Consider the following 25,325-nt stretch of genomic DNA (forward strand, 5'->3'; position numbering starts at 1 on the left):
TTCCTCCATCACCGGGGGCAACCCAAGCCTCCTGTCGCTCTAGCTCCGTGGCTGCCGCCATCTTAGTTGGATTAATTTGCATACTCATTCCTGATTGGCTGGTGGGCTTGGCTTGTGGGTGTAGCGGAGTGGTGCAGTGATGGTTAATTTGCATCTTTCTCTTTTATTAGTGTAGATGAATAAGAAACCAACACTACTCTTAGTTATAAAAGTGAGAGAGATAAGATATCCAGTAGCCTAAGACCAGAGCTGAATTACAGTTACAGAATGATGTTGTAGAGTGATGGTCAAGAGGGATCACAGATGGCTGGGACAGACCTTAGTAAGTATAACTGGGCCTTAAGTGTTTACTGACACAATGGATAATTCATAGTTTATATTTTTAATAAAATAGCCTTGATAACTAAAATACAAACAAAAAAACCATTAAGAAAGAATTGTTATTCTTATTGTAAACATTAACATTATTTACCTATGACTAATTTGTCATTTATCAATTTTCAGGATGGAAAACTTCAGGTACCTCAGGTTCATTCTGATCAAGTAGTCCTTGTATTTCCAGGTATTCCTTTTTTATTTTTGATATAGTCTTTACTCAGGCTGCTTAAGGCCTTCAACATTTTCACCACTTTCTCTTTGTTCAGACCTACACTTGCAAGGTCCTTCTACTGTTTCCTTATATACAGCCTCTGCACTCCACATTTATCTTGTCTACTGTGCCAGACCAATAGTCTCAAGTGCATACTTTGTCAGTCTCTTCTTCAGAACCTTTTATAGCACCCCACCACCTACAAAATAAAGTTCAGTCCTCTTCTGTCTCCTATTCCTACCTGTGTCACCAGATTCTCACCTGAACTCTGTGTCCTTCACTCTCTTGAACAAGATGTGCTTAGAGCTGAAGCTGGACTAAAACTCTTGCTCATATGAAAACACTTTGCCTGCTCAAGGGCACCACTCCAGCAACCTTTCTTCTTTCTCCTGCATCATTTGTTTCCTCTCTACTGAAACATTCCCATCAACATTCAAACATTTAAAACACACACAACACACACACACCTTTTTTGACCCCACTTACCCTTCAAAAACAAGGCAGTTGAAAAGACTTGGTTATATTCACTGTTACTTTTATCCTCTTATTCTTATAATTAGGTTTTTGATTGTACCACTGTATCTCAAGGTCACCCATGTTATCCACATTGTTGTATGCAATAGCCAGTTCTTAGCTCTTCCATTACTTGGCTTATCAACAACATATCTGACACAGCTGATCACTCCCTCCCCCTCCCACCTCCACTTGGCTTGCAAGACACAGAATTTTCTGGGCTGCTCCTTTTCCTTGGCTGGATCCATCTCATGCCAGTGCTCCAGGGACATCTTTGGATCCCATTTCTTTTAGCTTCCTTGCTGATTCCACGCAGCTTCATGGCTTTAAATACCACCTACCCATTGCTGTCTCCCACATTCATATCCCAGACATGACAGCTCCTCCCAACTCCTCTCCCCACATAAACATTAGTACACAGACTACTCAAATTTAACGTGTGCAAAGCGAATCCCTCATCCTCCCCCAAACCAACTCTTTGGTGTTCTTCTAACACACCAGGCACTTCTCAGAGTTCTGGCATGTGCTCTCTCCTCTATGCTCTTCCTCCAGACACACTCATGCACTATTTCCTCAGTTCTTTCAGCACTGATCTTAAAGGGTCACCTTCACAGTGAGGGCTCCGCCGAACACTTTAAAATTCTACCTCCCCCAACCCCAGCCTTTCTATAATCCTTTCCATGTTCCATTTATTGCCTTCTAAAATATTATATACTTTCTTTTAAAAATACATTTGTATTGATTTGAGAGAGGAAGAAAGAGGGAGATAGAAACATCAATGATGAGAGAGAATCATCAATCAGCTGCCTCCTGCATGCTTCCCAGGGGGGATGGAGCCCTTGACCAGAATCGAACCTGGGACCCTTCAGTCTGCAGGCCGACACTCTATCCACTGAGCCAAACCGGCTAGGGCTAAAATATTATATACTTTCTTTATGCTGCTTATTATCTGTCTTCCACTGGAATTTAAAATCCATATAGGTCGGTTGCCTGTTTTGTTCCCAAGTGATCCCCAGTGCTAGAACACTACCTGACATATATAGTAGGTGCTCAAAAAGATGTTGTGCTCTTAACTGGTCTTATGCACTATATTTTCTAGATCATATCTATTACATTCTACTGTATCCATATGGTACTATATATGCTATGTGCACTAATTATATTTGTATGTATTTAAGATATACAACTTGATGTTTTAAAATACATATACATTGTGAAATAATCACCCCAGTCAAGCTAATTAACATATACATCACTTTATATAGTTACCACTGTTTTTCCCATATATGTTATTTGACTAATCAGAATGCTTTCCTGATTTACAAGATTTTTTTTCACATCTTAACCTCTAAAACAAAGAATTTAATTCAAATAAAGTAATTTTGTATCAGACATTAATCCCACATCCCTGTAAATTCAACCGTTAGTCCTAAAGAAGGGCAGGGAAGATGTCATTCAACCTCTGACACCTTCTCTATGCTGAGCAATGAGGTTGCAAATATCAGAGAGCTGACTCCATGCAGTAAATCATCATTCATCGGAAAGGAATATTCAATAATTTTTACCATATTCATATGTATCTATGAAATGGGATGGATGCTGAGTACACATATGCACAGAGTATTAGAAAGAGTTAAAGAAAAACTCGTTAGGTATAACCAGATCTGAAGTTTCTAGGTGTTTGTAGACTATGAATATTTTAATATGAAAAAAATATAAACTGTATATGTTGTAAATATCCTTCTTGGTTTAAGAAAAACACCACCAGTATAAAGAAAATCTTAATATTTCCACATTTAAAAAGGCAACCCTGTGATTATGGATAATTATATTACAGATAGCAAAATAATGTTGAAGTCTTATATCTGTTTTATGCTAAGAAACATCATGGTATTTTGTAAAATGAAAAAAAAATCAAAATCGGCTAATATTTCACTCCCTTTTCCATTTTCCAGGAATGTTTCATTTACTCATTTGTCTAAAATTTTTCCAATATATAAATAACACAGTAATTTTAAGAAATCTGTCAACGCATAGGTTTCGAATTATGTTTATTCTAACATGTTTTGAGATAACTGTATAATTAATGCAAATAATGTTTAAAAGGACACACTCAAATATATAACAGAGAGAATCTACACAAACCAAATATTTTATAAAATTCATAAAAACCAGAAATTTTTACCTTTCCTGAAAGTCGTAAGTTAAAGTCATCATTGTTTTAGAAAGATTTCACTTATTTAAAGAGGACTTTTCATACATGTATAAAAATTTTGTGATAATGATTAAATGTGAAAAGTTCTACAGGGCCTACCTCAGCATCCTTTCTGTCCCCAAAGGTGTTTGTTATGCTAATTTTTACATGATTTTTGCTAAAGGGAACTTGGCACCTTGATATGCTTATTATCTCTGAATAATGTTTTAATTAGCCCCTTTGTTACTTAGGAGAACAGCTGTGAAATATTAGCAAACTAATTCCAGGCAGAAAGTCCCATCTGGCCAGTGCTCACCTAGGGAAACCCACCTTCTTACAGTCTAAGATGCTCCCTGCCACCACTCTATTAAACCCTTCCAGCACTCACTCTATTTATTAATGTATTAATTATTATTAAATTGTTATTAAAATATGTGAGTGATAGTAATCCTTTGTGTTTAAATAATTTTTTTCTCTCAAAGACAGGACATATTTTTTGAAAGTGACATAACTACTCTACGAAAAGATTATTACCCCCTTAGTCCGTTTTAAGACCATCCTACATGTAAATCTCAGGTTTAGAGGCTTGGAAAGATTCAAAGGTATAACAAGTGCAATCAGGAAACATTACAGAAACTTTTATTATGAGAAATTTTAAAAATTCAAACAGATTTATATGATTCTGACCTTCATAAAAACCAGAGCAGAAATTTAAATTGTGTGGTCAGAATCCTATAATGAACAAATGAGACATGTAGCATTGTTTTGTAAACTAACGGCTCTCCAAGTATTTTGGCTTGTAGCTCACAGGCATTTTAACAGCCAGGTCATTATTTCAATAGATAATAAACTGATCTTTACAGTTTTATAAATTAAATATACTTCTTACTTTAAAGATAAAAGATTTTTTTAGAGGTTTCAATTAGAGAAAATTCTTTTCCTGATGCTATCGGATTGAGAAAAGCTGCTCAGTTGATACAGCAATCCATCCAGGTGTCGTTATAATTAATAGTATCTTCAGAACCAAAGCATTTAGTTTGTTCACATATGAATGGAACAGTAATAGACTTTGCACTAAGCATGTTAAACATATAAAATTCTTGTCAGCCACAAGCCTATAGTTCATGTGTCATAATCAAATGGCCTGGTGAGTCCAGTAATAATGTTTCTTTCCATTCTCTTTATCAAATGCTCCAATACATTCTGTGCATTTTACAGAATTTTTTAAAACATTAAACCTCACAAGTTTAATGCTACCTTTGATCCCTGACACCAAAATATTTGAGGAGTTTAGCTTTTTTCTAGGTATAGGCTAATGAAAATATACAAAGTAATTGAAAATTGGTGAGCTATATGAATTAAAATGTTGTCTGGAAAGAGTTTAAAAGTATTAATCAAAGCATGTCTTTGTCCCGTTTGCCCTCCACCCCCACCCCGTGGGTCATTTAAAATATAAAACCCTAAATAATACATGTTAGTTCAGGATTTCATGCTCTATTAATAAAGTTAACAAAATGTTTAATACTTCAAATAGGATATTCATTATATGTGGTCTGCATTTAGTTAGAATTTATGTTTTTTAAACAATAAAATATCCAACAGGAAAAGAATATTTCATTTGCTACTGTTACCCTCAGAGCTGCTTTTCAATACCAGACGTATTTATGCAATACTATATAGTAACGTGCCTGGTCTGGTTTATTTCATATTCAGAGATTTTCATTTTAAGTGATATTTAGAAAAACTAAAGGATATGTTTTGATTAATTTGACAAACTTATGAACCTTTCTAGGTATGTTCAAAGCACTATACAAAAGAAATAAAAATGTAATTATTTCATCATTTATTCAGCTACTATAATGTGTGCAATAAAAAGATAAAAAGTACATACATAATTAAATGAATTAACTTCAAGTAAATTGGGCACACACACATTAAATAAAAGTATACATTAAATAATATGGTAATTGTAAGCTTAGTATCAAATGCATATGTCGTTGAAAATGAATTCAATTTCCAGTAATAAGAGCCTGGTGTGTGTTTAAGAGTTTGTTACTTAGGTTACTTAATTCTTTTCTATAGCAACATTACCTCTAAAAGATAAAAAATGTTTTGCCCAATAACATCTTCTATTTCAAAATATTATAAAATGCTAGACATTTCATACAGCAGAAATAAATTTAATTTCAGAGCACTAATACTTGGCATGCTTTGTCTCAACTTCTGCTTACTGGTTGGGTGAAAAACTTCACTCTTACTCAGATTAAAGGAGTCGATGAAGTAAACCCAGGCTACTGCTAATATGGAAAGTTACCAATTGAACTTCAGAGCCTGCCCATCCTCCATTTAGACTCTGATTGCTCTTTCTGTGTGGATGGTGGGACCAAGAGTGTTTATGTTAATAAATGAGGAATAAATAACATACAGTTAAAATGCTAGATTTTATACTGTACAGATACAGTTTAAAATTCAAAATATTAAAACATTTTAAAGATATTAAGTGTAGAACTAATTTTTAAAAATAAATGTGTTTTTTATTTCAGAGAGCATTTTATGAGCATTTTATTTTATTTTATTTTTTTTCCCTTTTTTGACTCAAGACATTTCAATAGTTTATTTTAGAATAAATATTATCTACTTTCTACCTTGACTGGAAAAAAATGAGTAATAACAACTGGTAATTTATACTATGCAGTTTACCAAGTACTTTGAAAATAATTTTGTTTAAGCCTGAGCACAATTCTGTGAAATATGTTCCCTTTATCATTATCACGATCCATCTTTTTATCTACTTGACGTCCTTTGGTAAATGACAGATACAAGACTTTACTATTTAAAATCTTTTGAGCATCAAAGTCTTTATTCTTTAGAGTTGCATGAATTTTTCCAAAATTCTCTTGGACTTTTCTAATTAATGGTTTTTAAAACAGGCAAGGATGGTTTTTAAAACAACACAAGAATGGATGTTTTGGACAACAGGTAGAGAATAGACAAGTGCCAGCTTGCTTAAAACAGCAGAATATACAGGAATCTTAAGAGAAGCAAGGTGATTTACATGACAGAACTCTAAAAAGGTCTAGGAATTGGAGGCACCAGATATTTTAGACAGTGGCTAAAAACAAGAGTACTGATTGAAAATCTTTATAGGAATCAGTTAGAGCCGGCCCTCCTCATCCTAATCTCCCTCCCAGAGCCCTTACCCTACTCACACCAGGAGAGGAAACAGCTTTATTGCCTAGAGATAGTGAATAACCACACTTTCAGACTTAAGGACAGCGGGCACAATTAAGGTCAGCTGCAAGGCATGATCTGAAAATGAAACTCCAGGACCTAAACAATTTGAGGGAGAACAACAATCAAGTCCGGGCGCAGAATAAAATTTCTTATGGCCTCAATTTTTTTTTTACTTCCCATTTCACAGGCAAGTACTGCAAAATACAGAGCCACAAAAAATAAATAAAGTGCCCAGAGAGCATCCAGACCAGAGGGAGCAGGATAATGGAGGCTCCAGGAGGAAGGTCTGCGAGAAAGGCAAGGGGTGGGAAGCTGGACAGAAGGTGGATGTCCTGAGGTTTATCATTAAAACCATACAGAGAGGGTTTACAGTTCCATTGAAGAATGTATGGGGAAATGTTAGTGAGGGGTGGTGCACTGAGCACTGAGAAAATTAAAGGAGGAGGCCATGGTTTACTCTAGGGGAGAAAAAAAGGATGGTGTATATGTATCAGGTCAGGCTCCGGGCAGAGAGTAAGGTGGAGAAGGCCGGAGAGCATCGCTGGAGTAGCAAACAGAAGATATGCAGTACAACAGCGAAGCACAGGTAAGCACAGCACACTCAGGTGCTCAGGTAAAAACAACACTTCTGTAGTCCTGATGATGAAAACAGTGAATATTAATGAGTTAATCCAAACACCTGAGATATAACTATGGGTGGGGAGATGCATGAATGTGAATGGCTGGGGGCAGCAGTTGGAGGTATTTCCTCTTCCATCGTGGAAGTCAATAAAGAATTTCAAAAACTGAAATTCATAAAAGTTAAGTAAATATCACTCATTCAGGAAGACAGGTGTTAATATGGAAAAGAAATATCTAGAGGTGACAGCAATCACCTCTGAAGAGCAGAACTTGAGGCAGAGAGAGGGAGGAATTGGGACAACAGCTTTTCATGACAAACTTTATAGAACCTCGACTCTTGTATGTGTAATACTGGGGTAAAAATTAAACTCAAAATAAAAAACATGAATCACCTTAGACCAAGTGTGTGACTTTTTTTAAACCCACAGCATACATGACTCCACTTCAAATAGATAGTCTATTGTTTATTGAAAAAATGGTTAAAAATCAGTAAAACAGAAAAACTTGTTTTACTATTCTTTAATAGATCATTCTTCAAATCAAACCAGTCAAGCCACTTGATTCATATTCTACCACCGAAATAACCAGCTAACGAACATTTTTCATCTGGTTGTTGAAACTTGATATGCATGCAACCTAAATTAGCAATGATTTTAATAAGCATATTAATTCACAAATTGTCTTTCTAATGAACTCGGAGAGAAATACTGTATTATTATATGATTATGCTGAAACTTAGTCATTTCAGTTTTTCTGAGTTTCTAGACTATTTAAATCATAAACTAAATATCCATATTAAAGATAATAATTTATGCACAAACATACAATTTACTAACAATTGATACACAGGAATGATCTTGAGTGCCCTTCATCTCTAATGGTTGCTATCAGAATCACTATAAGCATCATCTACTTCCTCCGTCCCCTACCAGACACAAAATGAACACCCTAATATGACCAAAGTAGAGTTCTCATTCCCAGTACTACAACTCACTGCCCTTGCCGACACCTTTGCTGTTTCTACCCGCTCTTTTATATGCCATTTCATCTGCCATCAGGGTCTGGCACCTACCTGACCTGAGCCTTGAGAACCTGGGCCTTCTGAGCATCTAAGGCCAGTGCTATGGGAACGCTGGGGCTGAGGAAAATATACTTGGAATCTTGATTTGTAACTTGGGAGTTTTCCTATGACAGCAATGATATGATTGTTTCAATATTGCAGATACGGCAAGGCAGGAGGGATTTTTGTGTACCAGCTTAACATAGCCAAAGCGTTTCTTTTGGGAAATCATTCTTCTGTACTTCCAATTAAATTTTAAGTCCTTAGAAAACAGACCATTAGTAATTTGGAAGTGGACTCTATAAAGATAAATGAAAGAGAAAAATACTGTCCCACAAAACAAACAGCCAGAATACAAACACCTAAAAGAATAAACACTTACTCAAATGTGCTTGTTTGCATTTTGCCCTAATTACCAAAATATTATTATAGTTTTAATTTACTGTACGTAATATTATATTATTATTATAAAATCATAGTTTTATTGAGGGTAATTCATGGAGTCTTCATTTTGTTACTTATGTAGTTCAATTTTCCTTTCCTTAACCGATCTGATGTTTCCTCTTACTAAGCTGCCAACAGACCCTGCACAATCTAGTTCGTTCCCCTCCTAGGAAAGGTGAAAGAATAACTCAGAAGTTGTATCAACACCTTTCTCCCACGCTGGCTTCAGTCCTGTGTTTTAATGGAATAAGTGGTGTGCAAGGGTGATTTTGATTTTACCATGTTACTCCAGTACTTCTCCCACTGTGAGGCTTGCCAACCGACAGAGATTCAGGTAAAGAGAGAAATAGAAAAAATAATTTTTTCTCAGTTCTTTAATCAATTTACTCCGGATTTGGAAAAGTCCCCACTTCAAATAAAGGCAGAGTACAATATGACTACATTTCTTTTCTTGACTACTGAAGCACGATGAGTAAGTAATCCGATGTTTCAAATGACCTCCAGAATACTTAGCTTCCCATCTCTCAAATCTTCAGCAAGTGTTTATGGTAGAAAAAGCAGCAATGGGTGCATGATCATCGATGACATTGTCTGCCAAAGGGAAATACAACCATGTATTTGTCTGCATTTCCAATGCAACCAATACTTCCTGAGGGTCTACTGTGTGCTGGGCACTGTTTAAAGGTGAATAAGACAGATGAGGGCTCTACTCTCGTGAGCTTAATAATAATGAACTGATGTGATACTGATGGGAGAAGGTGGCTATTTCAAGTTGGGTCAAGGACTATCTGAGGTGGTGACATTTATATTTAGAGACAAGCAGAAGGAAAAGCAACTGCAAAGTCTCTAAGGTGGGAACAAACTTAAGAGTTTGGTAAAAGACGATGTGGCTGAGACCTAGTGAATGGTGGGGTGAGGGAAGGAGATGAGAAGGGTGGGCCACATGGGAACCAGATGGGGACAGTCTGTGTTTCATGGTGAAGAGCTAGGTTGACTTTAAATGAGAAGGAAAGCTACCAGAAGTCTTGAGTAATAAAGAGTTAAGATAGTATTTCTATTTTTCAAAGACCAATCTGGTTGCTCTGTGGAAAATGGCTTATGCAGGGTAAACATGGAAATAAGAAGACCAGTTAGGGGACTGGCTATTGCAATAAACCAGCAAGAGGCAATAATGGCTGTAATGGCTGATGGTTGTGAAGATGAAGACAGAGGAAGGATATGTGCTCTATGATACAGCTGAGCCTCCCAAACTTTCTTGTTCCACGGGGCTTTATTGTCTCAGTAATTTTTTCATGGCACCCCGAAGCCAAACCAAATACCTAACGGTTCTGTGTATTAAGGTACAAACTACTTAACAGAAGGAGCCTGACAATGTTTCCCTCACAAACTTAAAGTATCCCACGGCTCCCCTGTGAGGAGGGTCTTGTGCCTCTGCGCAGTCTGGGAATTATGGTTTTGGAGCTAAGAATTACTGAAGAAGTGGATGTGGGGAGTAAGAAGAAAAGCAAAACCCAGGTGATTCCCGGGTTTTTGGCCTGAGCAAGTAGATAGGTGATTTGCAACTCACCGAGATAAGTAAGAACGAAGAAAAACACAACCACCAAGGTAACACAATTGGTCAGAAACATGGTAAAATTTGACTACAGGTCTGATACCAAATAAAATAATATTATAATAAATAATAAGCTGCTATGAGTTAGTCATATCAGAGTATATTAAATATAATATCTCATTTAATTCTAACAACATTATTAGTACATCTGTCTATTTCCAAAGACACCTACAGCATACTCCTCTTAGCTGATAAAAGTGAGAGTAAGGTGTTGGCAAATGACAGTCTCATTCACTTAGCTGCAAATTATCATTTTTTAAAAATGAAATGAAGGTCTTAGGGGTGAAAAATAAAACTGAACATTTTACAAATGTACGCAACAGTTGTAATGACACCACTATATTTCTATTCCTAAAATCAGAGCAATCTAATTGCCTGCCCTCACCTTGATCCAGATCAAAACAGGACGTATACAGGGAAAAGTTCTAAGTGGAATAAAAATTGAATGTTGACTCCTTAGGGCAGGTGACATAACCTCAATGACCTTGATGGAGCCTGGCCATGGAGAGTAGCAGGGAATGTGGGGGAAGGGAGAGAAGATACAGTACAAGAGGCAAAGTGGTCCTTTGAAATCTAAACTTTAATGTGAAATTTAACAAGTGCAAAAATTCTGCACTTTATAAAGAAAACATGCCTACAGGATAAATTTAGTCTTGCAAACAATCTTAGATGCATGATTGAATTTTTCAAATGTACGTATGATAAGGGGCTGAGGGGAAGAGCCCTAAGGAAGCTGAAGAGGATCATTATAAAAGTGGTCTTCTATGCAGGAAACCAAAGTTAAAACTGTATAGCTAAATCTACTCTATACATTTTCTAGTACTGTGTGTATTCACATAAATGGAAATAGAGCTCCTTATATTTAGTTCTGCATATTTTAATTGGCCCAGTAAAAAGTAATCTTATCAAAATAAACGAAGATGTTCCAGCAAGAGACACTGTTCGTTTTTCTCCCTGCCATGAATGACTGTCATCAGACTACTTGTCTCTGCATCAAGTAGCTTAATAGCATTTGAAATTCTGCAATTCAACAGTCACAGGAAGCATAATCACAGACTTGAAGTCACTAACTTTAGCTCTTCAGTTGCCCTGACAAAGAAAGAACCAAGAGATGTGACTTGCAGAATTTTTGTCATGGAATCTTCAGCGTATCTATCCAACACTGTAAATCTTTAGAAATGTCATTGTAGTTTGTCACTAATTCTAAAGATCGGGACCCTTTTGGCAGTGGTTTTGAAATTTTGAATGCTGTGGCTTGTTTTCCTACACCATATCTACAAATCAGTTAAGGAAGATTCTATTCCCAAATTTTGAATGCTGTGGCTTTTGTTTTCCTACACCATATCTACAAATCAGTTAAGGAACACACTCATACAGTCAGACCGAGACAGATCCAATAACAACCATGCAATGGTCCCGGCTATGCACAGAACAAAACCAAAACTAGATAGTCAGAAGTAGCTAAAATCTAGCTCGCTCTCCTGGGAGAGGACTTTAAAGAGGGCAATTTTATTGTCTGTATGGTCTTGGGGGGGAAATAGATACACAAATCTGCAGCTATAATGAAATATAGTAACTGTTATGACAGATATCTACCAGAGTGCTATAGGAGGCCAAAGAAGGGTCACCAAATTAGCTTCTGAGTGTAGGGAGATGACATGTGACCTGAGTTTGAAGGTCTCTTAGGGTAAGCTGGATATTTCAGCCGGGGAAAATGGTACATATGAAGGCACTGAAGCCTGGATTAGTTTTTAATCATCGCTAGAGGATAGGACGATTTGTATAGCAGGAGGCAGCACATGTGGGAAGTGGCTGAACACAGGTAGTGCAGCGTTGAACAAAAGTCAGGCCATGAAGGGCTCTAGACTTTGAGCTCGGCTAAAGCTGTGGGGATCATTAAAAGATTTTAAGTAAAGATGGAATTTGATTTGATTTTGTTTCAAACAAGTTTACTGGAAGAGATAAGAAGAATAAATGTAGGGAGGTATGATTTAAGGCAGAGAAGTACCCTACAGTGTTACCCTACCTCCTGGCTTCACCTGTATGGGCTAAGGTAAGTCTATTTTGATTTTTCGTTCTTAGGATTTGGGAAAATTCCATAACCTATTGTAATTATGGTGCCAGTACAACCACATATGAGCAAGACCAGAGGGAGATCTCAAGAGGAGAAGGAAAGAGGATGCATACAGCCACAGAGAAGCAAGGACAAAATACCATGTGGACAGAGGCTGAACAAGTGTCTCCAATTTCTGGCTCCAGCCCCTTGCCAGGTCCAGTGGTATTTCCTGCCTTCAGTCCCTATGCCCTCAATGTAAATGCCCTTATTTTTCTTAAGCTTGATTTGAGTGGGATGCGTTTAGAGAAGGAAAGAGGATGCATACAGCCAGAGAAAAGCAAGGACAAAATACCATGTGGACACAGAGGCTGAACAAGTGTCTCCAATTTCTGGCTCCAGCCCCTTGCCAGGTCCAGTGGTATTTCCTGCCTTCAGTCCCTATGCCCTCAATGTAAATACCCTTATTTTTCTTAAGCTTGATTTGAATGGGATGCCTTTACTTGCAAATACAATGAGCCCTGACTTTTGAAGCAGGGCCTGAGCTTGAACAGATAATGAAAATAAAGAGCATAGCAAAGATATGTGACCTTATGAATAACAAATTAAAGGAAATTGCAGCTGTTTGAATTTGGATGGGCTGGCTCCCCAGCTACAGTCTTGGGCACCACTGGTCACCCCCGACACTGACCTGGGGGTGAGAGGAAGAGGGGCATAGTTGGTGGGAAGTAATAGGGATTCAGTTTTATTCATGTAGAGACTTGTGAGAGTATCCATGTGAAAGTGTCCAGCAGTTGGATATGGTTGTGCATCTCAGAGGAGTTCTGATCCGGAAATGTAGACTGATCATCTCTAATATGTGGATGGTCATCAGAACCATGTGAGTGGACCAAGTCTCTCAGTAGAGCTGGGAGCCAAAGCCTGGGGAGCACCAACATTAAGGTGCAAATTGAGTAGGAAAAGCCATGAAGGAGACTCAACATGAAATGCTGTGATGTGCCAGTAAGACAAACATTTTTTAAAAGAACCACAGCCAAGTGAGGAGAGCTCAGCTAGCGGAAGTATTAAGAGGACAACAGATGTGAGTGTGGAAGAGGAAAACCGAACTCCCCAACCTCCTCTAAGTACCTCCTGTCTGGCAAGCATTTTGTTGTCTCATTTCATCTTCAAAACAACCTTTCAAGGTAGGTGACAGCGTATCCTTTTAAAGATAAGGGAGAAAAAACAAACGTTCTCTGGGGATGGGCCACATGTGTATTTCTAGTCTCTGAAGAGCAACTGCCACCTGTTTGTTTAAAAATGATTTAAAATTTGTTTAAAGATGAACTTAAAAAGTAAACATTTCTATACTTTTGTAATAGTCTACACCTGTAATTAACCAGACTGGTTACCTTCAACCTCATATATGATTTGGGGGGCAGGGTTCTGCTTTACTGGTACAACTAGCCTATTTCCTGGGCACATCCATGGATTTCCTGCTGCTAATTCAACTCATTAACAACGTCTCCATTTCTTCTACTTATCATTCAGAAAGACGTATGAGTCAGAGGGGGGCAGGCAAGGAAACAATCTTTTCACATTACCAAAGATACTCTGGGGAACACAAAATCATTGTTGCTGACACTGTACAAACCAGGGAGGTAAGTCTCCAAAAATTACCACAGAACCTTAAATTCACATCTAACTCAGAAAGCATGCCAAAAGAATTTGACAATCTTTTGACATAAAACACCAGTCACGCCACGTGGGGTATACTTAGCTACAGTTCCCTCACCTCCTAAGAAGGCATCGTTAGCTTTTATTATTCCAAGGTCATGGAGGTCTTTTCTCCCTGACTTAAACTTTACATAAAAAGAACACATCTAGCCCAGCCAGCGTGGCTCAGTGGTTGAGTGTTGACCTATGAACCAGGAGATCAAGGTTCAATTCCCAGTCAGAGCACATGCCCGGGTTGCAGGCTTGATCCCCAAATGTGGGGTGTGCAGGAGGCAGCTGATCAATGATTCTCTCTCATCACTGATGTTTCTATCTCTCTCTTCCTCTCCCTTCCCCTCTGAAATCAATAAAAATATATATTTTCTTAAAAAAGAACATGTCTAATAGTGAAGTAGACAATACTCCTTCCACATCAATAAGTTAGAAGAAAACCACTATTATGATTCCTTTCCTATAGCTTGAAAATAGAGACATGCATGAAAGAGAGGTATAATAATTTTGTGTCTACAGAGGATGCCACAAATCCTGGATTGAAGGGTGTGAGACAAAGAGGACGGGTTAACTGTGGAATGTCCTTGTGTTCCACAAATGCCCTGGAATTTCTAAACTGCAATAATCAGCGAAAGGGAAATAAAAATGTGGTCTTACCATATAAAAAGTTAACATCTAGGGTAATCATAAGAATGCACTAATAAATCTCCCAAAAATTATATGAACAAAATACATTTTTCTCTCTTAGAACTAAAATTGATCTCCCACAGCCTAACTTTTCATCCAAGAAAGATTTAAAACATTTCAAATGTTTTAACTTCCACTTCTACTTGAAAACTCCATTTTCTTTCTTTCAAATGTATATTAAAGTCCATCTACTTCACTTTAGAGGTAATTAGAATGAAGGCAATTAACTGACATGCCTAAAATCCCACAGTGGAGACAGACCTTGGAACTAATTCTCTTGATTCCTGGGTCAATATTCTTCCCAGCACATTAAACTCATCTTTCGAAAGAGTGAACCATGAACCTTACCATTTTCTCCTCTATTCATTCAATGCATACAAATGACTGCAAATACTCATCTTGAAACATTCCAATGAGATAAGCATATTATCTCTCAATAGCTTTTTGGATTATGTTCAGAGTCATATTGAGGAGACAGAGAGGGAGAAGGCTCACATTAGTGAGCTGGTGGGTGCTTTGGCCCACTTACCCTGCCTGCCGTGGTTCTCTGACAGGAAAAGCTCACCTCTGGGTCAGATTTACAACATGAGAGTGCATAAATCCCTATTCTTTTCTTCTTATTTCCTGTCACCTTTATTTCTCTCTACATTTACCACCGCTGAGCATGCCCGCTTGTTGTGCCACGTTTCCTAATTGCATGGTAATTTCTTATACCTTTGGCCCACTTACCCTTCCTGCCGTGGTTCTCTGACAGGAAAAGCTCACCTCTGGCTCAGATTTACAACATGAGAGTGCATAAATCCCTATTCTTTTCTTCTTATTTCCTGTCACCTTTATTTCTCTCTACATTTACCACCGCTGAGCATGCCCGCTTGTTGTGCCACGTTTCCTAATTGCATGGTAATTTCTTATACGCAGAGAACTTGTTGGAAGAGCTCTCCACAAAAATGGAACAGATTAAAAAATACTGCACTTATGAAATTAAGTTAATTAAATATGATTAACAAACATAAATGACTCATCCAACCGCCAGGCTGGCTTGCCTAGGAACTCTAGGTCAGGGTATAAGGCATAAGCCTTCACTGGGTACCAGCAGGTGAAAGAATGTGATTCCTGAGATGGATGCAATTTTATCAGCACACAAACAGTCATTTTAGATGTTTATCCTTGGATAGTACTGAATTCCACTAACTGATTTCTTACCTTACATCACCCAAGCAAGCTTTAAACAGTCAGCTCTAAGCACTTCAGGTGTTCTACAACTAAAGGGCAGCCCTTGTGATCTGGAGTCAGAAAACCAGGCTCCACCCTCAGCTTTGACACTTAATTGTGTAACAGTGAACAAGACACCTCACTCTTTAAGTGTCAGCGTTCTTACCTAGAGAATAAGGAGAAAAACTGCTCTGCCTACCTGACAAGATATTTATGAGGATCAAGAGAGATCATGTCTATGAAATTATTTCATGGTCTTATATATGTAAAGGAATAAAAATGTTTATCATGACAATAATTAATAATTATACTATTAGAGGGGCTAACATTTTTTATCCTATTTTTCCCTTTTCTGTTAGTATTTGTTGAGTTACTACATGCTACTGCAGTACCTGGTATTGAATGATCAATAAATTATAGCTATTAACATTATTATTATTACAAGGGCATATTTTCCAAAGGTCTTTATTTATCTCTTGTAAATACAATAGAAGAAATGATCTCCCGAGGATTAAGGTAAACCAGTTATGGAAGTAAGAATGATCTGCCCAATCGATACAATTGCTCATTTCTCACCCCTACCTTAAGTAAGTGGGAAAGGGAAGAGTAAGCAGAGATGAACTTGGACACATGAATCAAAGAAGAGTAGATTAAAAGTAGAGAACAGGGGAGGGTGGAGGTAAGGGGGAGAGATCAACCAAAGGACTTATATGCTAGCATATAGACCTAACCAATGGACACAGACAACAGGGGGGTGAGGGCATGAGTGGGGGGTAATGTAGGGATAAGGACACATATGTAATAACTTAATCAATTTTAAAAAAAGTAGAGGACAGGTATAGAGTATCCTAAAGCAGTCTATTCCCCCACAATCCTTTTTACTCCTACTCCTGTTTACTGCGGATTTTCTGTGTAACCTTAAAATGAGTCATTTAACCACTTGGTCTTTCTCAGGATACCTTCCACCGTTCCAAGATGCACTGATTATGTTTATCAGAATATATCAAGATATAGCTTATTATAAGTTTCCTCAAAAGAAGAAAATGCTAACAAACCCAGATAGAACCAGGTTTCTCTCTCTCTCTCTCTCTCTCTCTCTCTCTCTCTCCCTTCCTACATAATCTCTCTCACACACATTTTTGTTATGGTAATACTGTGGGAAGACTCCATTTATAAGTAGTCATCAGATAAAAATTTTTAGACATAAAAATGGAAAATAATTAACATTATAATAGATCACAAGAAAAGAATTTCTTAAGAAAGTTTTCTTTATATTAATGATCATCACTTTCATCTATCACTCCTCTCTCCTTTTATGTGAAAATATTTTATTGGTCTGTGAGATACAGTGGAATAATACTGACACTTTTATATCAGGTAAGTTAGTACTCCATTTGCTCTATTCTTTATCTCCTGTGAATAGAGAATAGCCTATTCACTGCATGTTTGAAATTAGTGATTAAAATCATATTAGGAAATTCCTCTTCTAAAAGTTAAATGTAGTTGTCTATAGTATGTAATGATTTTAAAAACGTAAAAGTTCTCTGTTAATGGGATAAAGGATGATAAGTTATAGGTTAGGATATAAACATGAATTATACAAATAAAACACATAGACATATACATAAACACAATATGTATTTCCATATATATTTTCATGGTACAAGATGAGAAAATTAAATATTTCAAGAAGAAAACCTATTTTTTTGACTGAGATAGAACTGAGATAGGTCAAGGAGAGAGAAAGAATGATCCTATGAGAAAGAGAGAAAATTAAACATAATAAGATGATATAAGGCAATTTTAAGGATGACTTACCTTTCAATATTTTTCTATATTATCTTTCTATGAACTTTTCTTGGTGACAAATAGTACTCAAAATTTCTCATGTTTCAGGTTCACACAAATTTGGGGGAGAAATATGGATTTTATAAAAACATTTCAACTTCTACATATTGTTAGATTTGGGCTGTGAATATAGAAGAGCACTGTCTACTTTACTTCCCACTTAAAATTCAAGAAAGAAGTTGGAAAGAGTAAAATATACATAATGAATTATCAATAAAAACAAAACTCTGAATTAACATAACATTAAAAAATAAAAATAATATAGTTAATATTTTCTACTAAAAACAACAAAAAGTAAGCTATTAGGCTCCAATTAAAAGATTATTTTAAATAAGAAGAAACAAAATTTATGATAATATTTATTGACTCTTAAGAATACTGGAAAAAGATACATACATATACACAAGCATACACAGGACTCTAGAGAGAGAAAGCACATTACATGAGGGTCCCAGATTAGTTATTTTCCATCCAGATAATGACAGTAGTGCAGACTATTACAATGAAATTAATTTATACTACGTCTTATGGATTTAAGATATAAATTCTGAAATTGTGTGCTATTAATAACCACAGTTATTTATCATTGGTATCATATCATTTAAGTGAGTAGCAGATTTGCATCATGTGACACAATCTAAGTTTAAACATCATTTACCTTATTTTATTCTTCCTACTTTCTGGTATAAATACTCAACTGAAGCCAAAGCTGTATGACAACATTACCTGCATCATGTAACATTTGTGCTAAACAAAGAACATTAATGACTATCACAAATCTTAAGGAGTATCAGGATCCTTATATTCACATCACTTGATCTCACTGTGAAAAGATCAAGGGTTTGGAGAAATGAATGCTTTATTAACATTTGAAAACCTTAATCAACACATTTTATACTAAATACTAAAAGTGAACTAGGACAGTCATCTCACTGGCCTCAGCCACCACCAATCAATGAGAGTTGGCTGATGTAATCTCTGTTTTCCAAAAAAGTGCTACAAAAATTCATTTTCTATGCTTTTAAACTTGTCAAGTTTAAATGCCTAGAAAAGGGCAGACCAAATGAAAAAGATTTTCAGAAAAAAAGACATTTTAAATTAGGTTGATAACCTAGATATTCACACAGTTATTACTGCAATGCATTATTGGAAAATGTGATGTTACAATTCTGTACCATCACCCACTGAGGACTGTGGACATATCTCAGAACAGTCATGGTGGGTCACATCCAGAAAACAAACATGCTAATAAAAGTGAGGAAAAATGAAAGGAAATGTCAGAAAAAGGAGAGGATCAAATATTAAAATTGTAGTCTAACAAGGATCATGATTAAAGTCAAATTCAACAAGGATGTGGATGTATTTAAAATGCAGTTTCTTAACAAAACCTGATTTAATCTAATGAATCATTGGTCCCTAATCATTATTTCTAATAATCACTGAAAAGAAACTCACTCTTCTCAAAATATTAAAAACAAAAAATTCATCTTATCCCAAATAATTTAAAGAAAAATATCAAGAGTCCCAAATACATTTAAATGGTTTATCAGGCAAATTTTCATTATATATAACTTGTATATGATTTTAAACAACAGGTAGGAGCAAAAAATCTTCTAAGACTCAGCACTTTTTCACCCTACGACGAGTTTTCTCAGCAGAAACCACGACTTTTCTCTAACCCAGGATTCTCAAACATCTGCTCCATGGAGAACTAGAACAGTCCCAGACTTCCCTGATCACAATTTGAAAGTATACATTAAACTGTGAGTTTATAAATGAGTGTTTCCTTTACTAGCCTATATACTCTGTGAGGCCAGGGCCATATCTACTTTTTCCCCTGCTATGTATCTAGTACAAAATAGGCCATCAAAAGCATGTTTAACACTGAATAACTGAAACATAGTAGAACCCCCTACTAGTCACCCCACTTCACCCCCAACACACATATAACTTTGGGGATGACTCTGAAAACTAGAAAACAGAATTCCTGCACCTGCTCCACTTCTCTGCTCCCTCTCCATCCCCGGTCCACTGTACTCTGGCTGTAATAAACATTATTTCTATTAGTGCTCTTATCCCATTGCATTGTAATTGCCCCCAAAGTTGAATTTGTGATTTGACAGTGGCTTATGAAAATAACATATTCATTACTTCAGAATGTAAGGAAGAACTGGATGGCATAAAAGAGAAATTGTATGAAATCAAATAAAGCCAATAATCACAACAAACAAAATATCACCATCTTCTAGTTACAAATGAATAGGATTAAAAAAGTATAAAGTTAAGTATCTTCCAAAAGGAAAATCCTATATATTTAATAACAACAAATCACCAAGAGTCCTATTCTTTTTTTCCATATAAAATAATACCTTCATAATCTTCTCAGTGAAAATCCAGAAAGGAATACATACATGACGGTGTTAATGCCTGAGAGCTGTTGGAACATCTGTAGGCCACAACCCACAATCAAAGCTCGGCGAGTGGGGGGGTAACTCAGCATTCTGCAGATCACGGGTCCAGCTTTTTAAAAAAGTAAGAAAAAGAAAGACAAATCTATTATTTTAAGTTCCCATAGTAATTTATCCCATTAGGATACATTTCCCCAAATTTCTGTGAAATCGACATGCCTTGGAATTTCAAAATAGAACATATAGACTTTTGCAGAAATCTGGGTACAGTGTACTTTTTAAAACAGACATACATCTATGCGAATACAAGGAAGACCTACATAACTCTAAGTGTCAGAAATTAGTCTTCCTTAAATCTCTACAAGCTGTATTAACTACTCTTTGTTCTTCTACTTCCTTGGCAATTAATTCTTACTTAAAATCCACTCAATGATGAACTACTTACAAAGTCATTGACAAATTGCTTTAATCATCAAAAAAAAAATAGCACTCATTAAAAACAATTAAACAACGAACAGAATTCATTTGACTAAAGCAGTGATGGCGAACCTTTTGAGCTCGGCGTGTCAGCATTTTGAAAACCCTAACCTAACTCTGGTGCCGTGTCACATATAGAAATTTTTTGATATTTGCAACCATAGTAAAACAAAGATTTATATTTTTGATATTTATTTTATATATTTAAATGCCATTTAACAAAGAAAAATCAACCAAAAAAATGAGTTCGCGTGTCACCTCTGACACGTGTGTCATAGGTTCGCCATCACTGGACTAAAGTAACAAAATTCTTTCTAATCTACTCAACTAAAGTTAAGAAATTTGGCATGATATCAGACTTTGTTATGGCTACAGTGGATATCATTAATAAAAGTTACCAAAAATAATAAAAGAAAATTAATGTCTATTTTATATAGGTGTGTGTGTGTGAGTACATACACACACACACACAAACACACACACACACATACAGGTTTTCAATATGGTGTAGATGGCTTGGCCTCTCTATCAGAACTCTAGATCAATTCTGGAAAGCTGTAGATATGAACCACTGAGGCCTTAATAAGGTGACTAACCTAATTGATGTACACCATTTGGGCATAATTACTAAAAGTGCCCCTTTTATTCTCATAAGTGCTTCAATTACACCTTCAAGAGGTATTCTATATACTGTCCTCATGAGGCCAGCGTGGACTCTAAGGATCTATGGTATTCCTGCTATTAGAAGACATGGCCTGAAATCACTGGGATGTTAATTGCTTAATTAGAGGCATTTTTTTCCCCTGGAGGCCAAGTTTCATTAATGAACTCTAAACCAAGACAAATTAAAATCCAAGGAAGTCTTACCATTTCAGGATTCTTTTGGAAATCTAATATTCCAATTCACAGAAATGGAACAGAACGTGCTGATGTCTTAGAAGTAAAAGTTATTGTGGGATGTCAAGCCAGGGTATTAATTAGAACTGAGTATTATAGGAGCAAGAATATTCATCTCTACATTGGTGTGTTACTAATCACATGAAAACCTTATTTCCTGCAAATGATTGTGTGTCTAAGTGGTAAGAGGACACAGATAGAGAAGCACTGATAGTCACTCAGAGCTCACTGTGGTGCCAACCCATTTAGAAAGCTGGCTGAGAGTATTCTAAATGTCAAACTGCTTCAGAGTCAAGTGAGGCAGTGTTAAAACCTAGAAAGGTTGTGTGAAAGAGGTAGATTTGGGGAGCTTTACTGTAATAGTATTAAACTATTATCTGGATCAGTTGATGAGCGGGCCTGTCTGCAAATTTAGATATCTGTAAAGGAGCCACAGAATAAAAAACCGTACACAATATCATAAATATCTACCTATATCCATAAACAAAAAACTTCAAATAAAAAAGGTTACCATTCACCTTGAACCATGGAAAACTTATAAAACAGCAATTGACAACAGAACAAAAACAAGCAAAACCCCCTTTCAGGTTTTAGAGGCTTCCACATATGAGAAACTGGCTTTCTTCAATAAACCTTTTATAATCTTTGGATAGCTGCATCTACTCTTACTTTTAAACTGTTCCATGATTTGATGGACAAACTAAGTAACACTGATTTTGGAGGGCAAAATATTATGATAAAATTATGGCAAATTAGGCTGAAAAGCTGACTTGCCAAAATATCAAGAGATTAACTATTACATAAATGTCACATTTATTTTCCAGTTTTTGATAATTTTGCCTTGAACTTTCTCTTGCTTTGAATTTCTTGTTAAAATAAACAATGGTAGCTCTTTATTAGATTTTTTTTAAAGGATGAATTTGGTCATAGCAGTTCCACATCTGATTATACATAAAATTTAATAAATTTCCTTTCAGTAAAATCATAAACCTAGCTTTCTTAGGCAATAAAACTTAACAAATGCAAACTATTATTAACCTTTATATCACAGAAGCTATGAGGCAGAAGAAAAAATCAAATGTATTAATTGGTCCAATGTTCATAAGTGAAAATTTAAAATGTCACACTTACTACATTTTTTAAATTTTTCATTAAAAGCACTTTGTGTACACAAATATTTCATACTTAATTTTTAAAAATTTGTGTCTCTGAAACGCAGAAATTCCCACACAATAAAAACTAAAACCTCTAAATAACCAAAGTAGATTAGAAATGCAAGACTCAGAATATCCTATATAATAAAAGGCTAATATGCAAATAGACTGAACAGTGGAGCAACTGAACAACCGAACAACTGGTTGCTATGATGTACGCTGACCACCAGGGGGCGTGCATGGGACTTGGCAGCAGGTGGCAGAGTGTGGAACATGGTGGGCAACAGCCGTGGTGGGATGATAGAGCAGGTGAGCGGGGGCACCAGAAAAAGGCGGGGCACCGGTCGCTGTCATCGGGGTGAGCCTCTGGTGGTTACTGAAAATTATTTGCTCCCATGTGCCACGGTCCTGCCCAATGCACACACCTGCTGCCAGCACCAGCCCCACTTGCACTCACTGCTGGTGCCTGGCGCCGCCCTGATTGCTTGGAGCCATCAGCTGGTGCGAGCGCGGCTGCCGGCCCGATCGCCCCTCAGGGATTCTCCACCTCCCCCTGCTCCTGAGGGGTGATTGAGGCCGGCAGTTGCCTCTTGCACCTGCTGCCAGTGACAGCCCTGCTCGCACCCGCTGCCAGCACCTGGCGCCAGTCCCGATTGCTCAGTGCCATCAGCAGGTGCGAGCAGTGGCTGCTGGCCCTGGATTCCCCTGAGGGCTTGTCCACCTCCCCAAGCTCCTGAGGGGCAATCAGGGCAGCAGCTGCTGCTCGCACCAGCTTACCGCGCTGGACCCACCTGCACCTGCCGCTGGCGCCGGCCCCACTCGCATTCACTGCCGGTGGCATCAGCACATGGGAGCAGTGGCAGTGGGAACGGGCTGCTGGCAGATAGGGGACTGGGGGCTGTGGTGGGAGGGGCGGGCGGGGACATGGAGGATGGGCCAAGACCCGTCCCTGTGCCCATTGCAGCCTCAAGGCCCACAGTTCCCTTCAAGGTGCACGAATTTGTGCACTGGGCCCCTAGTAACATAATAAAACAATAGATGTGAGAATCCAAAATGGGTCCATCTGTTTCTTCATTCTGAACACCTCTCACTAAGTACTTTCACAATGGTTGTCCAGCTGTGGCAGGGGCTCTGGTGGCATAGATGACAAGGACAGTCCCACAAGTACAGCTGTTCCTGGGGACAGGTGTCTCTGAAGGACTGGGCCTACAGAAGCCTCTCCCGGTATGATTAAAAATGCACCAGGACATATTTTGTATATGATCCTAGCTTTTGATTTCCATTTCCAGTCAAAATGGAATAATAGTCACCAGTTACCTCCAACATGAAACAACTAAAACACCATGCAAAAAATGAAACGATATTTCTCATGATAAAGGAACAAAGGATAGTGAATCCTAAGATTCAGGAAAGAAATGAGATGAAACCTACAACCATCCCAGCTTAATGCCTTGAAAAAATGTCCAGGCTGCAACAGAGGGAGGGGAATCGGGCAGATCTTGGTTGTTTCCATGAGCTGAAAAGATGCAGCTCAGAATCCAGGGATGCCACAGGGGCTCCAGTTCACAGGGAGGAGGGTCAAAGAGAGAGAACCATGGGAGAGGACCATAGCGATCTACAGCCTCCACCCCCCAAGTATTCAGTTGAGTGCAAAGGAGTGGATATATGTGAGGAAACTACCAAGGCAGGGAAAGAGCCAAAGAAAAGGATTAAAGAAATCAGCCTGAGGAATTCACACGGGTCTAGGAACAGGACCTGTTCTTTCCAACCAGAGTGAAAACCTAGAGCAGTGATGGCGAACCTTTTGAGCTCGGCATGTCAGCATTTTGAAAAACCCTAACTTAACTCTGGTGCCGTGTCACATATAGAAATTTTTTGATATTTGCAACCATAGTAAAACAAAGATTTATATTTTTGATATTTATTTTATATATTTAAATGCCATTTAACAAAGAAAAATCAACCAAAAAAATGTCATAGGTTCGCCATCACTGACCTAGACCATAAGAAAGAGTATTCAGGAGGGTTTTACCTCAGTAATACTATATATTTAGTCTTAAACACTGAGTGAATACCATCTAAAACAGCTTAAAAGCAAGACCCAACTGCTTTCAAGTAACATAGAATAGCGTCCCAGAACAAAGTTCAACGGTAAGATAAAAATTTACAGTCTCTGGAATATAATAAAAAATCACCAGGCATCTCAAAAGACAGAAAAGCACAATCTGTAACAAGGGGATTAATTCATCATGAGGACATAACAACCCTAAATGTCTATGCACCTAATCAGAGCTTCAAAATGTATGAAACAAAATGTATGATACAACTGCAAGGGGAAATATAAAAACCCACAATTATACTCAGATATTCCATCATCCCTTTCTCAATAACTGATGGAAGAAGTAGGCTGAAAATCAGCAAAGATACAGAAGACCTCAACAACACTCTCAACGAACTTGACCTAATTGATATTTAAACAACATTCTACTGACCAAGAACAGAATACATTCTTTCCAAGAGTAAATGCATGGTAAATGTCTTGAAATATTTACCAAGACAGATTATATTTTGAGGTCTAAAACCAGTCTCAATTAATTTAAAAGGGTTCAAGTCAC

The 25,325-nt window shown here is 37.2% G+C and overlaps 1 protein-coding gene across 1 annotated transcript in view; it reads right to left on the reverse strand.

Moving 5' to 3' along the window:
* SLC2A13 (solute carrier family 2 (facilitated glucose transporter), member 13) overlaps positions 1–25,325 on the reverse strand; it is a 265,771-nt gene that overhangs the window by 130,756 nt on the left and 109,690 nt on the right. Inside the window, exon 4 of the mRNA XM_014529572.1 lies at positions 20,186–20,294. Within this exon, the coding sequence (XP_014385058.1) occupies positions 20,186–20,294 (109 nt within the window). The remainder of the gene's footprint in view (positions 1–20,185; positions 20,295–25,325) is intronic.

The sequence above is a fragment of the Myotis brandtii genome, unplaced genomic scaffold, assembly GCF_000412655.1.
Source record: "Myotis brandtii unplaced genomic scaffold, ASM41265v1 scaffold686, whole genome shotgun sequence".
NCBI lineage: Eukaryota > Metazoa > Chordata > Mammalia > Chiroptera > Vespertilionidae > Myotis > Myotis brandtii.